Genomic DNA, 27759 nt, shown 5'->3' with positions numbered 1-27759 from the left:
GCGGCTGGCGGGGAGCTCTCATGGGGCTTTCCAAGCTTAATTAGTTCATATTTGTAAAGTTCCTTAGGAAGCTCAGGCCAGGATGCGATGGGAAGTCCAAGCTACTAGGATTCCTGCCACACTCTTGAAAAGAACATTCCCGCATAAAAAGGCTGAGAGAGCCAGAAAAGAGCTCATAGGAGCCGGTGTGTGAATAGAGGAAGGAGTCCTTGGGAAGTGCATTTGAGACGGTAAAGAAAAGAGAGTAATACTTTCCAACTTTCTGGCCCTCCTCCTATTCTCTAGAGCAGGAAATTATTTCAAGTATTTCCTGAACAGCTGAAGTATGTTAGAGACCTGCTAACATTCTCTACATTATCTCCAGGAAATAGACGCCGAAGAATTTCTTTGCAACGAGAAACTATGTGGGCTCTGTTGCTCATTTCCACCTGAATGGGATGGAGACTCTTATTCTGGGAATTGGAGATGACAATCTCCTTAGATCATTTTGATGTCATACTCGGTGTCTTAAAGAACATGCCCTAGAGGAGAACTCTCCGGCGTGTGTGTGTGTGTGTGTGTGTGTGTGTGTGTGTGTTTGGGGGGGAGAAAGGGGAGGAGAAGAGAGGGAAGCGAGGGGAGAGAGAGAGAGAGAAGGAAACTTTCTCTTTTCTTTTTGGACCGAACCACGGCACGTGGAAATTCCCAGGCCAGGAACGGACCAAACTTGCGGCGCAGCAGCGACCCCAGCCACGGCAGGGACAGCACCGGCTCCTTAACTCGCTGTGCCACAAGGGAACTCCGAAAGAAACGTTCCTTGCCAGGTGGCTTAGCAATGTCAGTAACAGCTTGCTAGTTATCTAGTTATCTGCCATCTCCGGGTGGGGTTAAGAATGAGGTCAGCCTCTTCTGTTTTAGGCAGAATTCTAGAACGTGCAACAGAAGGAGGCTGATTAGCCCCATCCCACCTCCAGAGATTTGCCCCCTCCAAGGCCTGAGCCCATAAATCTCTTAGGGTGGGGGTCCGCAGGCAGCCTGCCCTGCTGGCCACGTTTAAGCCTCCCAAGCAAATCAATGCTGGGATGTTGGTGGGGTCATGAGAGCCATCTGGGAGCCAGCTGTGACTTTGGCCAGCGCATTCCCCCAGGCTCCGATGAAAGGGCTAGCAGGATTACCACGGCCGAAATACCAGGGGGAAATGGCAGTTTTGCCTCCCAAGCAAAGAACAAGGCCGAGAAAGCCAGCCAATTCCCGAAGAGAATGACAGATCCGATTATGCTGCTGAAGGCCAGGCAAGTTCCCTGCTCCCTAAGAACAATTAGAAACCATTCCCCTCTACGTGCTTGGGATCCAGCATTGGGAAGGCTGGGATTTGCCTCTCAGACCTGGCTGTCAGCAGGAGGACGGGAGCCAAACTGCATGTCTGTTACCGCCCACCCTCTGGGGCCTTCGGGGAAGCTGAACTGGAGGCCACAGAGAAATATAACCCCCTGCCATCAACTCTTTCCGGGGACAAAGCCACCCCATTCTTAGTGTACCTCATCATGCTTCTGGAACGAAGGTCCATCAAATGCCATCTTTTAGGGACAGCAGTTAAAACTCCTGTTCAGCTTGAGTTCTTTAGTCAAATTACCGCTAATTTCTTTCTTTTTTTTTTTTTTTTTTTGCTTTTTAGGGCAGCACCCAAGGCATATGGAGGTTCCCAGGTAAGGGTCCAATCAGGGCTATAGTTGCCAGCCTACACCACAGCCACAGCCACAAAGAATCCAAGCTGCGTCTTTGACCTACACCACAGCTCATGGCAATGCCAGATCCTTAACCTACTGAGCGAGGCCAGGGATCAAACCCATGTCCTCATGGATACTAGTCAGGTTCATCAACCACTGGGCCATGACGGGAACTCTGCTAATTTCTTTTTTAAATGGGCCACACCTGCGGCATATGGCGGTTCCCAGGCTTGAGGTCGAATCAGAGCTACAGCTGCTGGGCCTACACCACGGCCACAGCCACGCCAGATCTGAGCTATGTCCGCAACCTGCATGGAAGCTCATGGCAACACGGGAAACTTAACCCACCAAGTGGGGCCAGGGATCAAACCTTCGTCCTCATGGATAATAGTCGGGTTTGTTACTGCTGAACCACAAGAGGAACTCCTCTTTTTTAAATTTCTTTAAGTAAAGCATAGTTAATTTACAATGTTCTATCAATTTCTGCTGTACAGCAAAGTGACCCAGTCACACACACACATATATATATGTATATACTTTCTCTCATATTATCTTCTATCACGTTCTATCACAAGTGATTATAGTTCCCTGTGCTCTACAGCAGGATCTCATTGCTTATCCAGGCTGAATGTAATAGTTTGCATCTACTAACTCCAAACTCCCAGTCCATCCTACTCCCTGCCCTCCTCCTTGGCAACCACAAGTCAAGTTATAGCTAGATTATCTGAGGTGTTAAGCTACTGCATGAAGCAAGCTCTGATGATGCATTAAAAAATAAAGCACAGGGCGTTCCCGTCGTGGCTCAGTGGTTAACAAATCCGACTAGGATCCAAAAGGACGCGTGTTCAATCCCTGGCCTTGATCAGTGGGTTAAGGATTCAGCACTGCCATGAGCTGTGGTGTAGGTTGCAGACGTGGCTCGGATCCAGTGTTGCTGTGGCTGTGGGTAGGCCAGTGGCCATAGCTCAGATTCGAACCCTAGCCTGGGAACGTCCATATGCAGTTGGTGTGGCCCTAAAAAGACAGAAAAAATAAAGCACACCTCCAATACATAGAAAATAAATTAGAAATATAAACCTAAAGTTTTTAATTTTTTTATTTTTTGCTTTATAGGGCTGCACCCACAGCATATGAATGTTCCCAGGCTACGGGTCGAATAGGAGCTGCAGCTGCTGGCCTACACCATAGCTCACAGCAGCACCAGAGCTTTAACCCACTGAGTGAGGCCAGGATTCGAGCATGTGTCCTCATGGATGCTAGTCAGATTTGTTAGCTGGAGGGCCACAATAGAAAGTTCAAAAGTTTGTAGTATTTTGAAGGTGGCTACACTTTTTTTTTTTTTTTTTTTTTTTTTGGCTCTTTAGGGCTGCACCTGAGGCACATGGATGGAAGTTCCCAGGCTAGGGGTCCAATCAGAGCTGCAGCTGCCAGTCTACACCACAGCCACAGCAATGCAGGATCCAAGCCACGTCTGCCACCTACACCACAGCTCACGGCAACGCCAGGTCCCAGACCCACTGAGCAAGGCCAGAGATTGAACCCATATCCTCATGGATACTAGCTGGATTTGTTTCCACTGCGCCACAATAGGAATGCCTGAAGGTGGCTACACCTATAAAATTCTAATTTTCATCAGGGTATGAGCTCCTTTAAAGCTATACTTACATATTTGACAGTAAACTTTGCATATAATTTCAGGGGCTCATGAGCCCTGTAAGGCCTTCTCTGAATTTGTTTACTCAGATTAAAATTTTCTATCTCTACAAACTGCTATGTATAAAATAAAAAGGCTACAAGGATATATTGTACAGCATAGGGAATAGGGTCAATATTTTATAATAACTCCATAAAAATCTTGATTCACTATTGTATAATTAGTTGTACACCTGAAACTAATATTGGAAATCAACTACACGTCAGTTTTTAAAAATCCAATACTAATTAGGCATATGTAAAACTACTATGTCCTGTGGTTATATTTTTCCTTGTATTCTTTTTTAATAAAAGTAAAAATAACTTGGAAAAAAAAGAATTCATGTCTATGAAAATAAATACAATTCAGTGGTGGGATTTTAGGCTATTTTAATCTTCATAGTGTTTGTTTTTTAAATTTTTCAAAATTAGGATCATTTCTGTAACTAGGAAAAGTTATTTTACCAAGTTACCAGAAAGACAGAAAAGAACTAAGTTTATATTTCATGAAATTAATGTTTTCTCGGAGTGAGAGAGACATTGGTTGAAAGGCTAGGCAAGGTATGGAGACAGTCACGGGGTCACCTAAAAGTTTGGTTTAAGTCAAGGAGTTTAAAAAGTCTTCTCATTTCTACAATTTCCCATTTTTCTTCTATCCAACAATCTTGCTGAAAAATCACGTGGCTTTTGTAGCTACAATCAGAACAGCCTTTTGCTCCATATATATTTATTTAATATATTTTTATTTTTTGCTTTTTAGGGCCGCACCTGCAGCATATGGAAGTTCCCAAGCTAGGGGTTGAATCAGAGCTGTAGCCCCCAGCCTGCACCACAGCCGCAGCAATGCAGGATCCAAGCCAGGTCTGTGACCTACACCAGAGCTCAAGGCAACATCAGATCCTTAACCAAGGCAAGGGCAGGGATGGAACCCGCGTCCTCATGGATCCTAGTCTGGTTCCTTAACCGCTGAGCCACGATGGGAACTCCATATATATTTATATTACCCTTTGCCTTTTCATTCTTTTTAAAAGATTTTTTAAATTATAGTTGATTTACAAGGTTGTACCAATTCCTCCTGTACCGCGAAGTGACTCTGCTGTACACATATATACTTTTTTATATTCTTTTCCATCATGGTCTATCCCAAGAGACTGGATAGAGTTCCCTGTGCTGTACAGCAGGACCTCACTGCTTATCAGCTCTAAAGGTAATGGTTTGCATCTGCTAACCCCAACTCCCTGTCCCTCCCCCTCCCTCCCCCTTGGCCACCCCAAGTCTGTTCTGTGAGTACTTTTCATTCATTTTGAATTAATTCAAAGTTTTCCAATTCATCCAATCCTTCCTCAAATTCCCTTGTTTTTATGGCCAAGTTTCCAACATCTCCACCTGAACCGGTCGTAAACATTCAACCTTTTTCGAGTAGAAAATAACAGCTTTGCGTTGCTGTCCCACAGTGAAATGTCTGCTCACTTGAGAAGCTTCGTATCACTCATAAGTCAAGGCCTATCTGTGGTCTGTACTGACAAGCCTCTGAGCAAACCATCACCAGCTTGCCTTGGGTGGCTCAGACAGGGCTGTTCTCATTAGATGAGCAGATGCCCCAAATAAACTGTCCAGTAGAATGAAGAGAAAGGGGGATGGAGTTGGGGCACAGAAGAGAAGTCAGAGCTCTCACTGGGTTTAGCTGCAAAGCCAGTTCCAAAAAAAGCTGGTGGGCCTCAGGCCAGTCCCCCTGTTTGCAAAGCTCTAGCAAGCCTGTAAAAGGCTGAAAGGCTGAGACAACATCCAATTTGGGGATAGAATCCTGCCATTGAGTATAGAGGCAAACCATGTAATGTCTCATGATGATGCATATCTGTGACTGATAAGGAAAAAAACAGGAAGAGTAATGATAAACTTAGCCTAGAAGGTGAAATACATCAACAGAGAGGTCTGTGGAAGAACTAAAAGAAAACTGCTGTTAAAAGGTTGGGAGTTCCTGTCGTGGCGCAGTGGTTAACGAATCCGACTAGGAACCATGAGGTTGTGGGTTCGGTCCCTGCCCTCACTCAGTGGGTTAAGGATCCGGCGTTGCCGTGAGCTGTGGTGTAGGTTGAAGACGTGGCTCGGATCCTGCGTTGCTGTGGCTCTGGCGTAGGCCAGTGGCTGCAGCTCCGATTCAACCCCTAGCCTGGGAACCTCCATATGCCGCGGGAGCGGCCCAAGAAATGGCAAAAAGAAAAAAAAAAAGGTTGGGAATAGGGAGTTCCCATCGTGGCTCAGTGGTTAACGAATCCAACTAGGAACCATAAGGTTGCGGGTTCGATCCCTGGCCTCGCTCAGTGGGTTAAGGATCCAGTGTTGCTGAGAGCTGTGGTATGGGTCGCAGATGCGGCTCAGATCCCGTGTTGCTGTGGCTCTGGTGTAGGCCGGCGGCTACAGCTCCAATTAGACCCCTAGCCTGGGAACCTCCGTATGCTGCATGTACCACCCTAAAAAGAAAAAAAAGACACCCCCCCAAAAAAAAATTTGGGAATAGCTGTTCTATGGCTACGATATTTATCAAGGATATTAATATTAATAGTATAATAATACTGTATTATGATTGTATTGGAAGAGTAATTAGTATAGTAAGAGTAATTCGTATAGTATTTAGTAATATAGTAATTAGTATCTGTAGAGTATGTATTTATTTATTTTTGGCTGTGCCCACAGCATATTGAAATTCCTGGGCCAGGGATCGAACCTAAGCCACAGCATCACCCAAGCATTGGCAGTGACGACGCCAGGTCCTTAACCTGCTGTGCCACAAGAGAACTCCTAGAATACTTCTGTTACACCAGGGGTTGTGCTGCTTTAACAGCCCAAAAGTCAGTCACTAAAACACAATAGAGGCCGACTTTGAACTCGGCTGATCTGGCTCCTAATTTTTAGTCTATTCCACTGTACCACTTCCCAGAACTAGGATAGGGCAAGATATTTTTGTGAAAAGCCTGGGAGGAATGCACAAACTGATCAGTTTTAGAGGGTTTGGTGAGCACAACTGCTACACAGTGTTATGAAACTGTCCCAAATATTTAGGAGGAACCGGGCGTTTATAGACACCAGAATTATGCTTTCAAACCATGCCAACAACGTGCCATTTCATATACAAATGCTCAAAATTAAATTGCTCTTCTTCCCCCACCCCCACCCCCGCCGCCACGTGACGGCTTGAGTGTGTTTTATCATCTTTATTAGCTGGGGTTATGAAATTTAAATCAGCGATGTTGCTGAAGCACTTTTCACTAACACTTTCCCTTGGGGGAGGGGAGCGCTGCATGATTTGGCCAGGTTTTGTTCATCACAAATTAGGTCAACAGCCCAATCTCAAAAGCAAGCACCATTAATGACATATTTCAAGGGCTTTCCAAGCTGAGCCAGCTGGGTTTTGGCAAGCTTCAGCAAGGGTGGAGGGAGGTAAGGAGCCGCCAGCTACACTTCCCTGAATGGCTTTCTGAACTTGGGGTCCCGTAGCTCACAAGGTTTCCAACCGCCCATACAAACAAAAACCCAAGATTTTGCTTCTACCACTATTTAGGATGGAAAGGAATGTGCCACTGCGCTAAGGACAATTTTGGTTTTAATCGACTTGGCTCTGAGAAGCTCAAAAAAAAAAAAAAAAAAAGCGATTTAAGAGGCCAAAGACTGAAGCAAAAATCTTATTTAACAATGAGGATTTACTATAACAAGAAATTACTCAGAATTTCTTTTCATTGAGGATGCAGGTTGAATTTGAGGGAGGAAAAATACCAAACAACCTTAAGAAATGGAATGTTTATTTCCTGCCTTCTAGAAAGTCATTGCTTGATAGGATTAAAAGCCAAGATGAAATGTAGCAATTTAAAGAATCAATATTTAACACTGATGTTCAATCTTTTACGGTAATGCTAACTTTTAAAAACATTTTTCTTTTGGCTTTTTAGAGCCTCACCTGCATCATATGTTGTAAGTTCCCGGACTAGAGACCTAATCCGAGCTGCAGCTGCTGGCCTACACCACAGCCACAGCCACAGCCACGCCAGATCAAACAGCACAGCTCATGGCAACCCTGGATCTTTAACCCACTGAGCAAGGCCAGGGATTGAACACACATCCTCTACTAGTTGGTTTCGTAACCTGCTGAGTCACAATGAGAACTCCTTAAAAGATTTTCTTTTTTTTTTGCCATTTCTTGGGCCGCTTCCGCGGCATATGGAGGTTCCCAAGCTAGGGGTCAAATCAGAGCTGTAGCCGCCAGCCTACACCAGAGGCACAGCAACTAGAGATCCGAGCTGCATCTGCAATCTACACCACAGCTTGTGGCAATGCCAGATCCTTAACCCACTGAGAAGGCCAGGGATCGAAACTGCAACCTCATGGTTCCCAGTCAGATTTGTTAACCAGAGCCACGACGGGAACTCCAAAAAGATTTTTTTGCCACAAGCGAAGTGTCAGCAGTTTTTACTTTGATATTTGACTAAAATTGTTACCTTCCCCCTTTACTTACCACAACTAATACAGTTATCAGAAGATAATTCATTAAAAGATTAATTCATTGCAATCTTGAGATTTAAAATTGCTAGGTGCTAAAAAAATGTAGTGCATTAATACATAAATTTAGACATTATCATTTTGTGAAAGAGGGAAAGGTGGGTGGCTATGTAGGGTTTTACCACAACTTTTAAAAACCTAACCTAACTTTTAAAAACACTTTGTGGCTCAGCAGTTAACAAACCTGACTAGTATCCATGAGCTGTGGTGCAGGTTGCAGATGCGGCTGGGATCTGGCGTTGCTGTGGTTGTGGTGTAGCTACAATTCAACCCCTGGCCTGGGAACTTCCAAAGGATATGGGCGAAGCCCTAAAAAATTAAAAAAAAAAAACCCAGGAGTTCCCGTCATGGCTCAGTGGTTAACGAATCCGACTAGGAACCATGAGGTTGCGGGTTCGGTCCCTGCCCTTGCTCAGTGGGTTAACGATCCGGCGTTGCCGTGAGCTGTGGTGTAGGTTGCAGACTCGGCTCGGATCCCGCGTTGCTGCGCCTCTGGCGTAGGCTGGCGGCTACAGCTCCGATTAGACCCCTAGCCTGGTAACCTCCATATGCCGCAACAAGAACAACAACAACAAAACAAGAAATAGCAACAACAACAACAAAAGACAAAAAAAAAAAAAAAAAAATTAAAAAAAAAACCAAACAAACCTAGCTGAGTATAAAAACTCAAAGATATAAGATTTTATCCAGTTAAAGTTAATAAAAACAAATGCCTGTCTAAATTTTAACTCCAAGGAAATTAGCATGTTACGAATTTTATCTAAAATATAAAAATGTATTTTTGGAAATCAGCTGGCTCCTGTCCGTTACTTCAGTCGTGCCTCTACACCAGCAAATCCAGACCTTATACTGTGATCCAAGTGTATTATGTTATCACACCAGCCCCTTTAAAGCCATAAAACTCCACCTACCTTAAAACAAACATCTAGGACATCCAGGATGGCTTCCACTCTTGCTTTTCCCAAGTTAAAGCCTTTTGGATCCAGCAACCAAGGGACTTCCTTGGGGGGAAAGAGAGGGGAAATGGGGAGTCCAGCAAAGGTAGGCGGGGAAGGCGGACAGGCTGCAGATCTAGTCCGGTCACTTCTCTCCTCCCTCCACTTAATGAGAGCATTTGTACAGAAAAAGCCGAGAAAATGACCAGCGCTCCAAACAAGGTGCCCCGAATTTCTAGGAGGAACACCTGTAACAGGGTTCATTAGGAACTTGGCTGTGAGAGGTGCTTTAAACAAGCATTAGCCAACATATTCTCTATTTCTGTAAACAAACAAGATGAGCACTATTTGTGGAAGGAACTTTAAAAGCCTGTTATCTACAAAGAGCAAAATGTACTTTTGTCTGTGAACGAACTGGGCTAAGTTCGCTTACCACTACACCCACTGAGAGAGGTAAGTGGAAATTCAGTGCATCGTACAACTGACTTGAAGGAACTCTCTCATTTTTCTGAATACAGTAGCCCTTACAGTCATAAATTACTTTCACCTTGAGTCTTCAGCCCAAATCCCCACCTCTGCCACCACAGCTTTTACCTTCTGTGGGGGAAACAGAGCAGTGAAGACTTGGCTCATCACTTCTCCGCTCATCAAAAAAGCAGAGGCTTACAGTACGTTAAAAATGCAGTTGGTTTCCTGGGGCGCTGGAGTCAATACTCCACCCTCCCCCTGCCACTTCTGCTAATGGCACAGCTACCTCTTCCGAGCAGCAAGTGGCTTTCGCAACCCAGACGGCACAGACAGGGATGAAATTAAAAAACAGAACCTACAGGACTTGAATCCCACTCCTTCCCGACTAAACTTTCCCAGGTGATGCCAACGTGCAGCCTTGAAACCACTTTCAGCCTTGAAGTTTGGGAGGAATGAATTGCACTTGTAGCTCCAGGAAAAAATGAAGATGAAATTTAAGATTTTTATCCCATCTTCCTGGCCAGTAAGACTTATGGAGACACTGGCTGAGGGTTTCTGGGAAATTTTACTCGTTCTCCAGTGAAAACTTCTGAAAAAATTGATAGGTGTGAAATGGATGTGAAGTCTGAAAGCGCCATTGGCCATTTTTACCAACCAAAAGGGGAAGCAGTTTAGAACAAAGCAGAATCAATCAGTGCTCGCTTCGGCAGCACATATACTAAAATGGGAAAGATACAGAGATTAGCATGGCCCCTGCGCAAGGATGACACGCAAATTCGTGAAGCGTTCCATAAAAAAAAAAACAAAGCAGAATCAAAAGTGGGCAGGAAGTTATCAAGCCCATATCCTTGATGACATGACAAAATGATGTCTGCAACCAGAACATCTTTGGTAGTCATGGTTCAGTTCCCCCTCATCTATAACCTTTAGGAGCCCCAAACTAGAAAGCAACACATAGGAAATGCAAAGTAAAGAAAAGGGTGGAATTTAATCTTTATTTACAGGACACTGCAAGATATGAAATTCCACATAGAAATAAGAACCCTACTGAGAGTAGAAGCTTCATACAGTATGTACAGTTTGGAACTGTTCAAGTATAGTTTCAGTTGTAAAAAGTGCTACAATAACAAACCACATTTAAAAAGAGCTCTTAGTAGAGAAACAGTAAGACCAACTTTTATCAAACATAGTACGCAACAAACAACTTTATGCCTCAGATGTGCAGTCTAAAAGTTGAAGGTCCCAGTAGCGCTGTCCTGAACTTGGAATGTATATCCTTCAGAGGTAGTTTCTGGCACAACATTTTGATCTTCCTCTTCCTGGAGTATTTAAAAACAAAACAATATAAAATGTTTCTAAGAGGCAGATGCCTACAAGTTTGTATTTACTCTTTTTTCTTCTTTTATCTCTAAGCTGAAAACGAAAACCAGTTTACCCATGTCTCCCACCCCCACTTTTGGCAACCACAAATCTGTTCTTGTGTGCATGTTTCTTTTTGGCCATGGCAATGACTGCAGCATTTGGAAGTTCCTGGGCCAGGGATAGAACCTGCACCACAGAAGCACCAATAGAGGATCCTTAACCTGCTTAGCCACAGGGGAACTCCGTGTGTGTGTTTTTAACATCACACATATAAGAGAGATCACCTGGTGGTATTTGTCTAACTCATTTCACTTAGCATAAATACCTACTAGGTATTCACTCCTAAGGTCCTCATTTGCATATTTCACCTTTAATCCTGCATTGTATCTTTTTTTTTTTCCGTCTCTTGTCTTTTTAGGGCTGCACCCTCGGCATATGGAGGTTCCCAGGCTAGAGGTCTAATCGGAGTTGTTGCCAGCAGCCTACGCCAGAGCCATAGCAATGTCAGATCTGAGCTGCGTCTCTGACCTACACCACAGCTCACGGCAACACCAGATCCTTAACCCACTGGGTGAGGTCAGGGATTGAATCTGAAACCTCATGGTTCCTAGTCGGATTCATTTCCACTGCACCAAGATGGGAACTCCCCCCTTTGTTTTGTCTTTTGTAATCCTGCGCCATATTTTCAATATCTGAAAGAGTGGATGGAAAGCTCTGAAACTTGCCAACTCATGAGTGCCTGGGAGGGAAGTTATGAACAGGTTAAGAAATGCTACTACGGCAACAGAAAAGCAGAGATTTTCTTAACCTGTCACTTCAGAAGGCAGCTTATTAGGCCAGAGGCTCACTTCTCTAACGTCTATACAAACTCACTCTCAAGATAGTCTAAGCTCTCTAAGGCTATTCATTTGAAAGTAAATGGGTGACTTTTTAATACCTCAGTTTAAAAAGATGGTATTATCTTCAAGTCAAACATGAGATGAACAAATATGTATGTTATACCCCACTTGAGACTGATATGATATACTGCTATACTGAACAGCGCTCATCTAAAAAGTATGAGGAAAAATATCTTATGGGCTTAACCTTAAATGTGTATTTTTCCAGTTCTTATTGACATTGCTACTCACCTCCACAGAGAAATACTTCTCAATCAAGTTTAATGAAGCTTTGTACACAGACTCATTTTCATGGTTTTGGAGAGCTTCAATTTTGTCCAGACCTCCACATTCTTCAATCATTATACTAAGTTTCTCAGTTTCACCTAGTTTCTCAGCAGCCTGCAAAAAATTCCAAGTTTAGTAGCCTACACTTTGAAAGACCTTTTTTTTTTTTTTTTTTTTTTTTTTTTGGTCTTTTTGTCTTTATAAGGCCGCAACTGCAGCACATGGAGGTTCCCAGGCTAGGGGTCTAATGGAGCTGTAGCCGCCGGCCTACACCACAGCCACAGCAACACCAGATCCTTAACCCACTGAGCAAGGCCAGGGATCGAACCCCAAACCTCATGATTCCTAGTTGGATTCATTTCCACTGTGCCATGACGGGAACTCCCTGAAAGTTCTATTTTAATGAAGAAAACAATTTCTATGTTTTAGTGTCCATGTGTATCAGACAGAAATAAACACGTGAGTTTATTTAACAACCCTATGAGAGAGAACTATCTGCATTTTACCTATGTTTTATATTTTTGAAAAATTCAAGCGAATCAGATTTTGCTTCTTAGCAACTACTTCTGTAGCTTTCAGCCACAAAGATCTTAGTATAGTTCTTAACCTTTTCTGTACATCAAAATCACCCAGGCAACTTTAAAAATGACACTATATCCAGGTTCAGTTGGCCTGTGATGGGAATAGGAAATTACTGTTTTGTAAAGACTCCAGATAATCCCAAGGTGTATGTAGTAAGAGTGGAGAATCACTGTCCAAGGGTAAAGATGGCCTGTGGTTTGTAAAAACAAATTCCTCTGACTGGATCATTTGTTGATACCAAGAGAATGGTACGGTGGTCAGATACTTTTCAAAGTCCTCAACTTTTAGGACATACATAAATATTTACAAGTAAAATAACGTATTTGCTTCAAAATAAAAACTTAAGGTAAGTGTGAGTAGGAAAAGAAGCCAAATGTTGCCGACTTATTTATGTTAGGTAATCATATTCTAAACTCAACTTTGATATGTGAAAATTTCCATAATCAAAGTTGTTGAGTAAGACCTAACCACCATTAAATACTGACAAAGTGCCATGTGCCAGCACATGTGGATCACTCAGGGCTTGAAACCAGAAGAAAAATATAACTGACCGGGTCGTTCGAATTTTTTTTTTTCTTTTTGCCTTTTCTAGGGCTGCACCTGCAGCATATGGAGATTCCCAGGCTAGGGGTCTAATAGGAGCTGTAGCCGCCAGCCTACACCAGAGCCACAGCAACGCAGGATCCGAGCCGCGTCTGTGACCTACACCACAGTTCATGGCAACGATGGATCCTTAGCCCACTGAGCGAGCCAAGGATCAAACCCGCAACCTCGTGGTTCCCAGTTGGATTCGTTAACCACCAAGCCACGACAGGAACTCCTGGTTGGTCAAATTTAATTTCATACTGAATTACAGTATGAAATTGGGGAATCAGGAGTTCCTGTCATGGCACAGCAGAAAACAAATCTGACTAGGAACCATAAGGTTTTGGGTTCAATCCCTGGCCTCACTCAGTGGGTTAAAGATCTGGCGTTGCTGTGAGCTGTGTTGTAGGTCGCAGACGCAGCTTGGATCTGATGTTGCTGTGGCTCTGGTGTAGGCCAGTGGCTACAGCTCTGATTCGACCCCCAGCGTGGCAACCTCCATATGCTGCCAGTGCGGCCCTAAAAAGACAAAAGACCAAAAAAAAAAAACCAAAAAACAAAAACTGGGGGATTAAGACATCTTGACAAAATAAACAGATATGAATCGTGTCCACATATGTACCTGACCTCAATTCAGTCACATCATGCATTTGTCATTCCTTTTATATCTCTTATAATCCTTGCCAGGTCTTATTTTATCAAGAGTGTGGCTCATATGAAGAGGCTTTCTGATTCTGTGGCCCACTCAGGAAATTTAGCTGCCTCCACCCCCACCTTGCCATCATCTAAATAGTAAACCAGGGAATTCCCACCATGGCTCAGCGGAAACGAACCTGATTAACATCCATGAGGACAAAGGTTTGATCCCTGGCCTCGCTCAGTGGATTAAGGATCTGGCGTTGCCATGAGCTGTGATGGAGGCTGGCAGCTACAGCTCCAATTCGACCCCTAGCCTAAGAACCTCCATATGCCACCGGTGCGGCCCTAAAAAAAGACCAAAAAACAAAAAAAACCCACCAAACCTCTAGTGTCATCACTTTTGAGGCTAAGCTTTGATCCCTGACCTGTGAATTTCTGCATGCCAAGGGTGTGGCCAAAAAAAAAAAAAAGGCAACTTACCTGAAAGATATTAGAAATGGCATCCAGAATAACCAGGATAATTTTGGTATCTTTTGCAGTTAAGAGGTTCATCAATGGTTCTATTATGCCACAGTGGACAAGGTACACGATCTGTTCAACTGTTCCACCACTTGTGTAATTGGTCACAGCCCATACAGCTTCCTTTTGTGTCTTAAAGTCTGCCTAATAAACACAAGAAAACAGGTGTATTTCAGAATGGGCATAAAAATAAGATTCCAAAAGTACTCTTTTAGAAAAATAGTGACTAAAACTACCATCTGACTATTATTTAGCAAAAGACTATAAGTAGGACCTAACATTAGTACATTAAGAACCTTATGAAGTACAGTTCTACCAAGTGGCCTCTGGAAGCAATCCTTTATGAAGGCCTAAGGCTTCTTACCTTCGAGAGAACGCCAACAAGGAATGGGACCAATCCATGATTTACAACTTGCTGTATCTGGTCCTGGCGACCAGCTGTAATATTTGACATTGTCCACGTAGCCTCCTTCTGAATATTTGTTTTGGAGTTTGTTAGCAGGCTGGGAAAGACGGCGAGTGCTCCTGCATCTATGACAACCTGCGTCTGTTCATCTGTGCCAGTGACAATGTTTCCTATTGCTCTTAGTGCAGGAGTCTGGAAAGGGAAAAATGCTGATGTTGCTGGTTATCCTTCATCGTTTCTACCACTGCTCGAAGTCGCTACACCCTAAAAGTCTGGACAAGAGGCTCATTGTGGCCTAAAATAGGTAGTATGTCAATATTAGTACTGACTGATTATGCTCTTCATACTTTATTTCTCATTTGAAAATTAACTTACCACAATCGGCAGTTCAGTGGCTCCTAAAAGCTTCACAAGTTGGGGTACGACCCCTGTCTTCACAACCATTTCAATCCGTTCATTTGGACCATCGGTAAGGTAGGAAATAGCCCAGCAGGTATCTGCTAAAACTTCTGGATCATCGTGATGTAGGAGACGAACTAAAGTAGGAAGAATTTGCTCAACAGCATCTAAGGGGGGTGCAGGATTCTTGTTGCGACAAAGGTTTGAAAGTGTCCAGGTAAGATTACGTAAGTAACCACACTGGGGGAAAAGAAAAATGCAATGAAGTTCTCCATTTTTTGAGGGGGTGGGCAAAATCAGAATCAACAAGTAACTTGACTTATGGTTAAGTAACTTACTGCTAATGATGACATATCAGGAACCGCGAGAAGAGCCAACAGCGGGTCAACCGCACCGTACTTGATAACCAAGTCTCGGAAAACGGAACCATCCCCTTAAAAAAAATTTAAAAAGGCAAGGTTAATCATAACTACTTGTCTAGCACCATCAATTTCACTGACTGAGTACCAGTGTCTTGATACAAGGAAACACTCAGATAGTTCCTAAAATAAATAAATGACACTTTTACCTCTTATAAGCACTGGAAGCAAGTTCAATCCCTAACTCAAAGGCACTTCAACCAACCTCAGTATTAGAGACATTCAGTCAAAAGAACTTGAAATCCAAGTACCTGCGATGTTTCCGAGAGCCCACACAGCTTGTTCACTGATGTGAGCATGGGGAGATGCCAACAGAGAAATGAATGCTGGGATAGCACCTCCATCTACAACAGCCTTGGTCTGTTCTGATGTTCCAGAGGCAATGTTAGTGAGGGCCCAAGCAGACTCAAACTGAATGGGACTACAATCCATTCTGCCCAGGAAGGACACAAATTTTGGAATCAAACCAGCCCGGATTATGTTGTCTATGGGAGGCTGTTTTTCCCTAGAAAGCAGTTTCCTAAGGGTAAATAAAAGGAGAAACAAAAGATGAAGGTAATTAACAAAATAGGTTTGAGTGAAAAACAATTTAAAATGTAACTCAGGAGTTCAGAGCATTAGACAACCTTTTACAGTAAAGCACTAAGTGCTGAGATATCCTAAAATTTAAGAGGACCTCAACAGACTGGTTGCATGGTGCTATTATATGTGATGTCTTAAATTACCTTTTTCCCCCATACTGAAATACTACCAATAATGTAGAACCCTTCTCGATGCATCCCTGCAGAAATCTACTTTAGGTCTTGTCACTTTTAAAAAATTGACAATCTGGGAGTTCCTGTTGTGGCATAGTGGAAACGAATCCGACTAGGAATCATGAGGTTTCAGGTTCAATCCCTGGCCTCGCTCAGTAGGTTAAGGATCCAGCGTTGCCGTGAGCTGTGGTGTAGGTCGCAGATGCAGCTCAGATCCAGTGTTTCTGTGGCTCTGGTGTAGGCCGGTGGCTACAAGCCCTGATTAGACCCCTAGCCTGGGAACCTCCATATGCCACAGGTGTGGCCCTAAAAAGACCAAAAACAAAAAACAAAAAAAATCCAAAAAAAACTAACAATCTGATAGCATTACACTCTCATTTAACATTTTTCCATGATCATCTGTCAACTAGATTTGCTTTTCTGCACACTGTCAAGCCAGAGATTATTAATCCTTGCTAAAATGGATGTCAAAACTATTTGTCTACAGAGATAAGAGTCTAAAAATATACTTATTTCCTAAATGGGTGGACCAATCCCACTTACTGAATAATTCCTTCTTCCCTGACACTGACTTAAAATGCCATGTTGATAAAAACTTTGTAATTTTCTTAAATATACACCAAAAAGCTAATAATCATTATCAGTGGAGGTGCATGGAGTCTTTGGCAATTACTGAAATCTTTAAATTCTCTCAAGGGAAGATTCTAATGAAAACAGGCCTATGCATGGCTTAACTTTGACTTTACCCAAACCACCTCTTTCCCACCAAAAAAAAAAAAAAAAAAAAAAATCTAAAAATCTAAAAAGGTTATCCATGCTATAGAGACAAGGCTTACCTAGCAGCTTGAGTAGCCTGGAGCTGGCTTTCCAAATTGTTGCTATTTATGCCTTTGACAATGTCATCGACAGACCAATTTACGGTGCCCTAAGAGAACAGTGGAATTAATTTTGCAAACTATCATTTTTTTAAGATTAACTACAAACAGTAAAATCCCTACCAGCAATGTGTAAACTGTTCTAACAGCTATGAAAAGTTTAGCCTACATTTTTTTTTCTTTGGCCATACCCACATGTGGAAGTTCCTGGGCCAGGGACTGAACCCACACTGCAGTTGCCACCTGCCTCATAGCTGCAGCAATGCTGGATCCTCAAGCTGCTGCACCACAGGGGAACTTCTGAATCCTACATTTAAATCTGCCTAATTAAATGTTCATTATTTAATATGTAGAACAGTTGTCAAACTTGGTGTCATGATTCAATGAAGTCTCAAGTAATGAGAGTACCCCCAGCAAACTGTTGCTAAAAAAAAAAGTGGCTGTGAACAATTAAAAAAATAAAATTAGAAGTTCCCGTCGTGACTCAGCAGACAAATCTGTCCAGCACCCATGAGGACACAGGTTTGATCCCTGGCCTCACTCAGTTGGTTAAGGATCTGGGCATTGCTGTGAGCTGTGGGGTAGGTCGAAGACATGGCTCTGACAGCTGCATTGTTGTGGCTGTGGTGTAGGTCAGCGGCTACAGCTCCAATTGGACCCCTAGCCAGCGAACCGCCATATGCCAAGAGTGTGGCCCCAAAAAGACAACAAAAGAAAAAAAAAAAGAAAGAAATTTGATGGAGTTTCCATGTGACTCATCAAGTTAAGGATCAGCATTGTCACTGCTGTGGCAAGGGTTTGATCCTTAGACTCAGGAACTTTCACATACCCTGGGTATGGCCAAAGCCAAAAATGAACAACAACAAAAAAATAAAATTAGAGCACTGTGAAAGTTATTCCTTTATTACTCTCAATCACTTGTATTCAGATATGCTTTTATGGAAAAAGAGGTGGAGTTAGAGGCCATGAGCTAGAAATTTTCATATCTAAGTTTGTTACCTATGCATTTCCACAGCAGTGCTGCAAATATAAACAGCATAGGTGTGATCAAAATAGGTTTGTGAACCAATGCTATAGTTATTCAAAAAACAAGCACTGATAAAATGTGACACACTACAGGAAAGCATAATGTGAAAAAAGCAAGAAAGTGCCTATATATCTTTGAAAGATGAGAAATTTGAAAATCTAAAATGGGTTTAACTTACTAAAAAACCTTGAAAGAATGTAGATTAAAATTATCAAAGTTTCAGAGTTCCCGTCGTGGTGCAGTGGTTAACGAATCCGACTAGGAACCATGAGGTTGCGGATTCGGTCCCTGCCCTTGCTCAGTGGGTTAAGGGTCCGGCGTTGCCGTGAGCTGTGGTGTAGGTCGCAGACGCGGCTCAGATCCCTCGTTGCTGTGGCTCTGGCGTAGGCCGGTGGCTACAGCTCTGATTCGACCCCTAGCCTGGGAACCTCCATATGCCGTGGGAGCGGCCCAAGAAATAGCAAAAAGACAAAAAAAAAAAAAAAAAAATTATCAAAGTTTCTTAAGATGATTAAAGCAACATTTTAGGTGTTTGTGGGGTTTTTTTTTGTTTGTTTTTTTTTTTTTTTTTGCTTTTTAGGGCTGCACATGCAGTATATGGAAGTTTCCCAGCTAGATACTGAATTGCTGCAGCTGCCAGCCTACACCACGGGCACAGCAATGTGGGATCCAAGTGCATCTGCAACCTACACCACAGCTCATGGCCACACGAAATTCTGAACTTACTGAGTCAGGAGAGGGATTGAACCCTCGTCTTCATGGACACTAGCTGGGTTCATTACTGCTGAGCCATGACGGGAACTCCAGGAAATTTTTTAGGTTAATAGTATGTGGCATAGAAAGAAAGGAAGGATAAAATTAGGAAAGTACTGGTGTGCCCGACGTGGCTCAGTAGTTAACGAATCCAACTATGAACCATGAAGTTGTGGGTTCGATCCCTGGCCTTGCTCAGTGGGTTAAGGATCTGGCATTGCCCTGAGCTGTGGTATAGGTCGCAGACGCGGCTCAGATCCTGTGTTGCTGTGGCTCTGGCATAGGCCGGTGGCTACAGGTCCAATTCGACCTCTAGCCTGGGAACCTCCATATGCCGTGGGAGCGGCCTAAGAAGTGGCCAAAAAAAAAAAAAAAAAATTAGCAAACTACTGAAAATGCTTCAGGAGGAAAAAGATCTGACTTTTTCCTTTTTTTTAAAGCTGCTGACAAGTACAAAAAAATAGAGAATACTTTAAAAACAAACAAACAAAAAAAAGAATTCAAGAAAGAGTTGCCTTCTGCTGTAGCAGGTTAAAAGCTGGCATTGTCACTGCAGTGGCTTAGGTCCAATCCCTGGCCTAGTAACTTCCACATGCCACAGGCAAGGCCAAAAAAAACAAAACAAAACTGGAGTTCCCATTGTGGCTCAGCAGAAACAAATCTGACTAGTACCCATGAGGATGCGGACTCATCCTTCTTAGCCTCCTTCAGTGGGTCGAGGAATCTGGCATTGCCATGAGCTGTGGTGTAGGTCACACATGGGTGTGGTTAGGCTGGCAGCTGTAGCTCCAATTCGACCCCTAGCCTGGGAAATTCCATATGCCAAGGGTGCAGCCCTAAAAAGCAAAAAAAAAAAAAAAAAAATCAAGAAAGACAAAGGTAGAAATAAGTTGGTCCTGCACACACTTTCACTTAACACTTGAATGACCAGGTCAAGGTCCGAAGCTGACAGCTAGAAATGCAGGTAGTCTTGAAGGGAGATCAGAGCCAAAGACAATCTTGGAATCAACTTTAGTAGATTATTAAGTGTGGGAAGGAAAGAAGACAGCTCACTAGAATTACTGACTGGGAGCACAAAAATAAAAGATCTTCACATTTGATAGTTAAGACTATAAAGCTAGGAATGTTATTTAAATTTCTAAGAAAAGACCCATATTGATTTTCTGGGTTTACCATAATCACAAGCTGAAATATCCTTACCTGGTTATTGCGGTTTTCCTGCAGTGGAGAAGTAGCGTCATCAGGAAAAGAGCTGACATTTCTCCTTTTCAGCATCTGGTCATCCTTCTTAGCTTTCCTCAGCTCCACATTAACTTCTATTCGGCGCCGCCTCATTTCCTTGAGAGAAAATTACATATCATTTCACCTATTACACCAGTTTTTGTTGCCAAGTGATGGCATTTTTTTCAAATTCCTTCAAAGTTTTGACCCCTTCAAATATATTGCCATTTAAAAAATACCACAGGAAAGCAACAGAAAGTACTCACTGTACTGTCTTTCCCCTTGTTCTTGAATCTGTTAAGGCGGGCAGCTGGTGAATTAGCATTCTCATTGGTGGACATGGTTATGAGACAAAGGGAGGGAGGTATCTATAAGATGAGGGAGAGAAAAAAAATTCCCTTTTATCATTTTGATTGGCAATACGGTAAGCATCAAGGGAATTATCGAAAACATATTGAATCCACACTTTTGTAATGGAAGAGGAACTTCCTTTTTCAGCACTATGTAGTTTTAGCCAAAGGATATTTGGCCCCTCCCCTCCGAAGGGCTGAGACTTCCTGGAGCAGTGCTGTCCATCAGAAATATAAAGCAAGCAGCCTAAATTTAAATTTCCTAGTAGCCACATTTTGTTTAAAAAAAGTAACAAGAAACAAATGAAATTAATTTTAATATTTAACCCAACACATCCAACATATTCTCATTTCCACACGTTAAAATATCAAAAAAATTACTGAGATATTTCACATTCTTTTTTCCTACCAATTCTTCAAGATCTGTACTTTAAGCTTACAGCACAACTCGATTCAGACTAGCCACTTGCGTCTGGCGACTACCGCACTGCACAGAGCGGCTCTAGACTCTATAGAGGATCTACAAATACTTAACTGAACTCGGAGTAGGGGGACTGAGCTTATAGGTAAAATCTTTGTCCTAGGGGCCATAAATTCAGATCCTCTGGAGGCTCCACTGTCTTTAAATGGCCTAACAGGTACATTCTCCACAGTTGAAAGTTGTTAAAAATCTGACTCATCATTACGTTATGGAGTCTTTCATAAAATGTCCTGTCCACACTGAAAACTCGCGACGCAGTTCTTCATCTTCAGCATCTTCGCACACTTTCGAGGAATTCCGAGTGAATGCACCAAATTAGGTTGATATCCCCAGCTGTGCTTCACTCAGACGTGGCTACTTAAGCGCACTCCCCAAAAGATCACAAAAGGAAAAGTCCTCCTAAGGGGGGGAGGGGGCTATCTTTAATTTCATTTTGTTCTTTTACGAAATAGTGACACAACCAACCCAGGGCCGACGTGTTTTAAGAGACAGCACTTCCAACTGCCACCTCCATCTCCAGTCCCTTCCCCTGCTCCCCCCTCCCCGCCCCATTTCGGGGAAGGAGCAGCCGGGAACTGACGGAGGAGGAGCCAGAGGCGCCCGGCAACCTACTTGGGCTTTCGCCCTCGGGCCTCACTCTGATTCTCGAGTAAATGCCATTGCGGCGGTTTGCAGAGCCTCGGGCCCTAAAACCCAAGCACCCGCATCCCCAAACACCCGTCTCGTAAACGAACGACCCCAAAGGCCTCGTCAACCAAAGAAGCCAAAGCTAGGCCAGGCGTATAGCCCGGGCCTTCCCTCCCGCCACCCACAAGCCGAGCCCGGCCTACAGGCCAGCCGTTGCCACTCAGGCCGGACTGCGGCCTAGGTTCGTACCTACACAGCCGGCTCAGGCTTCCACAGGAGGCGGTCAGGGGCGCTCAGGCTGCGGCTCAGGGTCTCTCAAAACGTCCACCACGGTCAGCGCGAGGACAGTGTGGCTCGTGCAGCCGGCGCGATTTAAATTTCCCGGTGGCTCCGCATTCCGATTGGCTGGTTCGAGCTTATGCTAGACGTCCATTGGTGGATTTGAAAAACACGTTGGGAGGGGTCAGAGGGCCCAGAAGATACGATAGCATCGCGAGATGAGGGAGCGGCCGGGCGATCCCAGAGCGCCCCGCAGTTCGGAGGCGGCAGCCTTCAGGTCCCGGCGTGCAGCGCGAAGGGCTAGTTTCCAGCCCGCCTTGGCCATAGCCTCGGTCCTTTACCGAGGGTTTACTCGTGTACAGTGGTTGGTCGTTACCCTTGGCGTCTGCCTTAAGAGAACCACAAATGATTCCCCAAATAATTTTTAAAATTTCGATATAGAAATACATTGCTATGTATTTTTTTCTCTGATAGGACTCAGAAGAAAAAGGCCACCAAAGGTTAGCAGGGCCACCAAGGAGGGGATGGATAAAGCAGATTTGTGCTGCACTTTTTAGTTTAGTTTTTTTTTTCTTCTAACTTGCATCATAAAAGACTGCATAGACGGCACAAGTAATGGTAACAAAAGGTTTACTACATCTGTTTCTCCAGTCTTATTTTTTATTTTCAAATACAAAAGAACTATAAATCTTTATGCATATTTGCCAAGTGTTAACATTTGCCACATTTACTATTTCTTTCTCTGTGTAAATACCCACACGTACTAGTAGGCCCATATGCATAGCTTTTACATGATACTTTTCAACCTTTTGAAGGGTAAGTTTGAGAAATCATGTCCCTTTATCCCTAAATATTTTGGGTTGCACCTTGGAAGGATAAGGACATTCTGTTATATAACCACTCCACAATCATCAAATTCAAGACATCTGAACTTCGATGTGATTTATTATATAGTCCATGTTCAAATTTTGTCAGTTGTTCCAGTAATGACTTATGCTACAATTTATACATTTCTGAATAAAATGCTTGCATTTTCTTGTAATTTTTAAAAAAGCATCAGTGATGGTTCTCGTAATGTCAGTGTTATAGGCCACTTTGTTTTCATAATTTTTCCGTATTCTGAAAAGGGTATTTTTAAGAAAAGCTGTATTGGTTTTGTTGTTTGTGTGTTTTTTACTATAAATTCAAACAATGGTCTTCGTCTCTTCTTGCAGGCATTTTTGCCAGCTTCATGCACTGTGTAGCAGCCAAGGGAATCACAGGAGGTTGTCTCCTCTCACCTACCCAATCAGTATAATCCTATCTGCCCAAATGCGAAAACGTGGAAGGAATTCACCTGTAAACCAGTCACTGCAAGGCATTCCCTTTGCTACAATGAATGGCTCAGGGGCAGTCATCTGACCTAATTTCATCCAGTTGTGAAGCCTATGCTTTTTGTTTAATGATTGGAGGTGGGAAAGCAGGCTCTGTTCCGAACTGAGTGATGTGAGTTCTAGAAATTTGAGTTAAGACAATTGTAGAGAAACCATGAAAGCTTTGATCACCATCCTGACCTACCTCAGAAGGCTGCAATTATATCATCCTTTGTGATAATTATATCATCACTTCCTTTGTTGTTTAAGTTAGTGTAATTGGGCTTTCTTTTGCATGAAAATATCGGTATTACGTGCCTAGAAGTGTTTTGTATTACCGATATGAAAATTCATCTTCACAATTCTGTGAGGTAGTATTACTATCTGTTCCATTTCACAGAAGAGAAGAGCGGGTGGTTAAGTAACTTGTCAGGTTCACACAGGAACAAATGGCATTCAAACCTAGACGGGCAAATTTGAAGAAAATTTTGTTCACCCTGCAACGACCTAACAGTTGCCTTCCTTAATGGGTTATCCAATTAATGTACGTTGACTAAATGCAAGAATGAAAAAGAAGTAGTTTGATAAAGAAGGAAAGGTTGAGGGGGATGCAGGAGAACCTTCCGGCAGAGGAAGGGGCCTGAACTCTGTAAAATGCAGAGGCCTGGGCCTACCCAGGTGAATAGAATTAGAACGGGGTGGGATGGAGGACAGGCTTCGGAATTTTCTTTACAATTCCCCAAGTGCGCTTAATATCTAGTATGCAGCCAGTGCTGAGACCTTTACCGTAAGAACCCAACAGGTAGGAGGCCACTCACTGCGGCGCAGAGAATCCCGCAGGCAGGCCACGCACCATCGGGGAAGGCGGGTGGGGAGGACAACGCGCATGCGCGGGGAGGCTAGGTTGGTGGGCGGGGCTGAGGGCGGGCGGGGCCGAGAGCGCAGGCGCATTTTGCCGTCGCTGGGGGCGGCTCCCAAATCCCACGCCGCCCGACGTGAGGCCGCCAAGCTCGGGGGCGGGGCGCGATGATGGCATCGCGTAAGGAGATGGTGTGAGAACGCGGATCCTGTGGTGACCCAGTGGCCTAATGGATAAGGCATCAGCCTCCGGAGCTGGGGATTGTGGGTTCGAGTCCCATCTGGGTCGTACACAGACTAATTTTGGTGCAAGGGGAAAAAAGTGATTACAGGCACTTAGAACTCAAAGTAGATTTTGAAATGTCATTATTTCGCTTTCTCTACAGAGCTATGAGGTCTGTTGTACTTACAAATTAGGAAATGCATCTCCGTGTTTTAACAGCACTGCAAGTGAGAACTTGCAAGTGAAAGTCACAATCTCACCTACAGAATCATTTAGTTTATACGGGTCTTTAAAGGAAAAAAGGTTGAGGAAAAGGAACCGCCAATTTGACAGATGGCATCACCTCTTTCTCTGCCTTTTTAAATTGAGTTTATATGTATTTTGCTGTACACCTGAAATTACTACAACGTTTACGTCAACTATACTCCAATAAAATTAAAAATAAATGAATAAACTGAGTTTTCCATGGGCAGCCACACAGACAAAACTTCCTCCCCATCCTTATCCCATCCTGCTCACAGTGTGAGCAGATCCAACTGTGTTGACTCCAGACTTATTTCCAGTACTAAGGAGAATGTATAAGCAACTGTGTTTTTAACTGTATTAAAACATACAAATATAATAAATATAATTTATGGTTTCTGTCCCTAAAGTATTATGAACAACAAATTACAGCTGGATCATAAGGTTTGTGTGTGTGTATTTGATTTGCAATAAAAGAAATACAATCGAGTTTTTACGCTTTTCAGACTGGTTCAGTTGACTAGAAAAGTTTAAACTCTTCTTGTAAAACTTGTATAAGACGAATATCACTGAGTTAACTCCTACTCTTGAAAAACAGCAAAATACTAAATGCAGTGTCATACCTGGATTTGAGCTTGGATGTTCATGGAAAAAAAAAAAAAAAAAAAAAGCGGACTCTGAATACATTCTCTAGTTAGTGACCAGCAGTCTACCAATGTTGATTTCTTCCTCGTGACAAATGTACATGGTTACGTAAGATGTTAACATTAAAAGAAAGTGAATGAAGGGTACATGGGAGCCCTCAGTTCTATCTTCGCAACTTTCATATAAATCTGAAATTATCCAAAATTAAAAGTGTTTTAAAAAGAAAACCAGGAGTTCCCATGCGGCTCAGCGGGTTAAGGATCCGGTGTCCTCACTGCAGTGGCTCAGGTTGCTGCTGTGGCACTGGTTCTATCCCTGGCACAGGAACTTCTGCATGCCTCAGGTGCAGGCCAAAAAAAAAAAATCCCCACGCAATCAATGAGAAAATATAGCTGATACCGTTACCATCCTTTTTTTTTTTTTTTTTTTTTGTCTTTTTCCCTTTTATAGGGCCTCTCTCTCGGCATATGGAGAGTCCCAGGCTAGGGGTCCAATCGGAGCTGTAGCGCCGGCCTACGCCAGAGCCACAGCAACGCGGGATCTGAGCCGCGTCTGCCACCTACACCACAGATCACGGCAACGCCGGATCCCTAACCCACTGAGCAAGCCGAGGCATCGAACCCACCACCTCATGGTTCCTAGTCGGATTCATTAACCACTGAGCCACGACGGGAACTCCTACCATCCTTTTTTAAGATTAGAAATGTAGTGCTGAATTTGAAAACCAGAGCACGGTGGCAAATAAATAAGCCCAGGGGATAATTTCTAGCTCCGCTCATGGAATCTCAGAGTGGGCCACATTAGGTTCTTGCATACAGTAAATGCTCAAAAAATCTTGTCTTTTGTGGGGAGGGATCTGCAGCGTGCATCAGCGTGATGTGTGATCTCAGTTCCCAGGCCAGGGACTGAACCTCGGCCACAGCAGTCGCCAAATCCTAACCACTGGAACACTAGGGAACTCCCCCCAACACTTGAACTGCATCGTCTCCAGCCTCCCATCTGTAGGCAGGGTCTGGGAACAATGGACAGTCGCCATGTCTCCTTGGTCCCCAAAGGCAAGACGGCTCTCAGATGGCAATATTCAGCCCACGGACTGTGCAGGACAACTCCTTGAAGGTTACGTGGGCTTCTGCCTGGCCTGCTCAGGCCTCCAGCAGGCTCACCGGTCTCTCCCATCTCATTTCTCTCCCTCAGCCCCACTCCTGCTGTGTGGCTCACGCACCAGAGTTCATTCAGCTGAGGGCAGCAAAGTCATTGAGTGCCTACTGAACGCCCCAGGTTCGAGTCATTCCGTGCAAGATCCACATTCTCCTCTTCCCTCACCGCTGGCGTCTTCCCCATTTCGTCCCTCTTTTTTTCCTTTTTTGGGCTGCACCCACAGCACATGGAAGGTCCCAGGCTAGGGGTCGAATCGGAGCTGCAGCTGCCGGCCTGTGCCACAGCCACGGCCACACCAGATCTGCAACCTACACCACAGCTCAGCCACACCAGATCCTTAACCCAATGAGCGAGGCCAGGGATCGAACTGGTGTCCTCATAGATATGAATGGGGTTTGTTACTGCTGAGCCACAACAGGAACTCCCTCTACCCTCTTCTGTCTCACAGGAAGAGCTGTCCCTCCTCTGGTCCCAGGCCAGTCCCTCCTTCTGATTTTGCTTTGAATCCAAGCCCTCTCCCCTCATGAAACCAGTCCAGTAAACGCTCAAAAGGTGCAAGCCATTCATTTCCCCTTTGCCTGTCTTTAGTTTCCCTCTGCTGGCTCTTTCCTTTCAGGCCCTAAACTTGCTACAGCTTCTCCACTCCTTAATTGCCCAGCCTTGGTCCTGGGCACCTGACCTGCATCCTGGGTCCCTCACTCCCTGCAGCCAGGCTGCTTTGAGGGCAGTTTCCACGCCCCCAGTGTCTCCTTTCACCCACTTGCCGTGGTCTCCTCCCTCCCCTGTTGCCGGCCACCCTCCTCTCGGACAGTAGTGACCTCTACAGTGGCAGATTTAAGAAATACCTTCCAGTCCTCATCTTGCTTGACTTCGCCCTGAAGTTTGAAATTCTTGTTGAAACACTCTCTGTTCCCAGGCTTCCAGAAAAATCTCTTTTTCCTGCTTCTCCGAGCGACATCGCCATCTCCTTTGCTAGGTCCCTTTTGTTTCTGGAAACAAACTAGGTCAACCTGAGCAAAGCAAATGATCATTCATTGGAAAGACATGGGATAGGGGAGGTGCTTGATAAAGCCGGGGGTGCTGGGGCAAATCTAGAGGAGCTGGCTTGGGAACTAGCAGGAAACAAGGACATGCCAATGGCCCCCCCAAAAAGCACAATGACTCTCAGAGTCAGAAACACCCGTTAGAATGCCACCACTGCTGCTGTCATTGTCACTTATCACCAGCTCAAGCTGCAATCAGTGACACCGATAGTTTTCTTCATTCTCGGTCCCATCCACTTGCTCCAGAATTAAAAGTTCTAGGTAAAAGCTTATAATCGGCTCCCTTGGGTCATGGGTCTTTCTCCTGTTGATTCATGGGACCACAGAGGGACTACCCACCCCCGGTTCTTCCCATGAAGGGGACGAGGTAATTCCTTAAAAGGAAAAAGAGGCATGAATGCTCGCTAGCCACACAAAACACCGGCAACTTTCCTTGGCAC

General features: G+C 44.0%; 1 protein-coding gene and 2 non-coding genes across 5 annotated transcripts; 2 read left to right on the top strand and 1 right to left on the bottom strand.

The window, feature by feature from the left end:
- Window positions 1-10046: 10046 nt before the first annotated feature.
- Window positions 10047-10150, top strand: LOC146398058 (U6 spliceosomal RNA). The gene has a single exon (XR_014822166.1). It is a non-coding gene; the product is annotated as a U6 spliceosomal RNA (small nuclear RNA).
- Window positions 10151-10321: 171 nt separating this feature from the next.
- Window positions 10322-21901, bottom strand: KPNA2 (karyopherin subunit alpha 2). Of its 3 annotated transcripts, none has more exons than XM_084982930.1 (11): window positions 21768-21901; window positions 20327-20428; window positions 19092-20177; window positions 17021-18440; window positions 15681-15949; window positions 15349-15443; window positions 14987-15250; window positions 14570-14803; window positions 14167-14349; window positions 11845-11994; window positions 10322-10671 (listed from the first exon to the last, which is right to left on the bottom strand). In XM_084982930.1, the coding sequence occupies exons 5-11, from the start codon at window positions 15859-15861 to the stop codon at window positions 10579-10581; spliced, it is 1200 nt and encodes a 399-aa protein (XP_084839056.1). In that variant the 5' UTR covers window positions 15862-15949; window positions 17021-18440; window positions 19092-20177; window positions 20327-20428; window positions 21768-21901; the 3' UTR covers window positions 10322-10578.
- A 2322-nt stretch (window positions 21902-24223) lies between these two features.
- On the top strand, window positions 24224-24296 carry TRNAR-CCG (transfer RNA arginine (anticodon CCG)). Its single transcript has one exon. It is a non-coding gene; the product is annotated as a tRNA-Arg (tRNA).
- The last annotated feature ends 3463 nt before the right edge of the window (window positions 24297-27759 follow it).

The sequence above is a fragment of the Sus scrofa genome, chromosome 12, assembly GCF_054392235.1.
Source record: "Sus scrofa isolate SSC_HxYL_T2T_F1_AM1 chromosome 12, Sscrofa_HxYL_maternal_Yorkshire_Landrace_v2.0, whole genome shotgun sequence".
NCBI classification, from domain to species: Eukaryota; Metazoa; Chordata; class Mammalia; order Artiodactyla; family Suidae; genus Sus; species Sus scrofa.
This window is presented reverse-complemented; position numbering and strand designations above follow the sequence as displayed.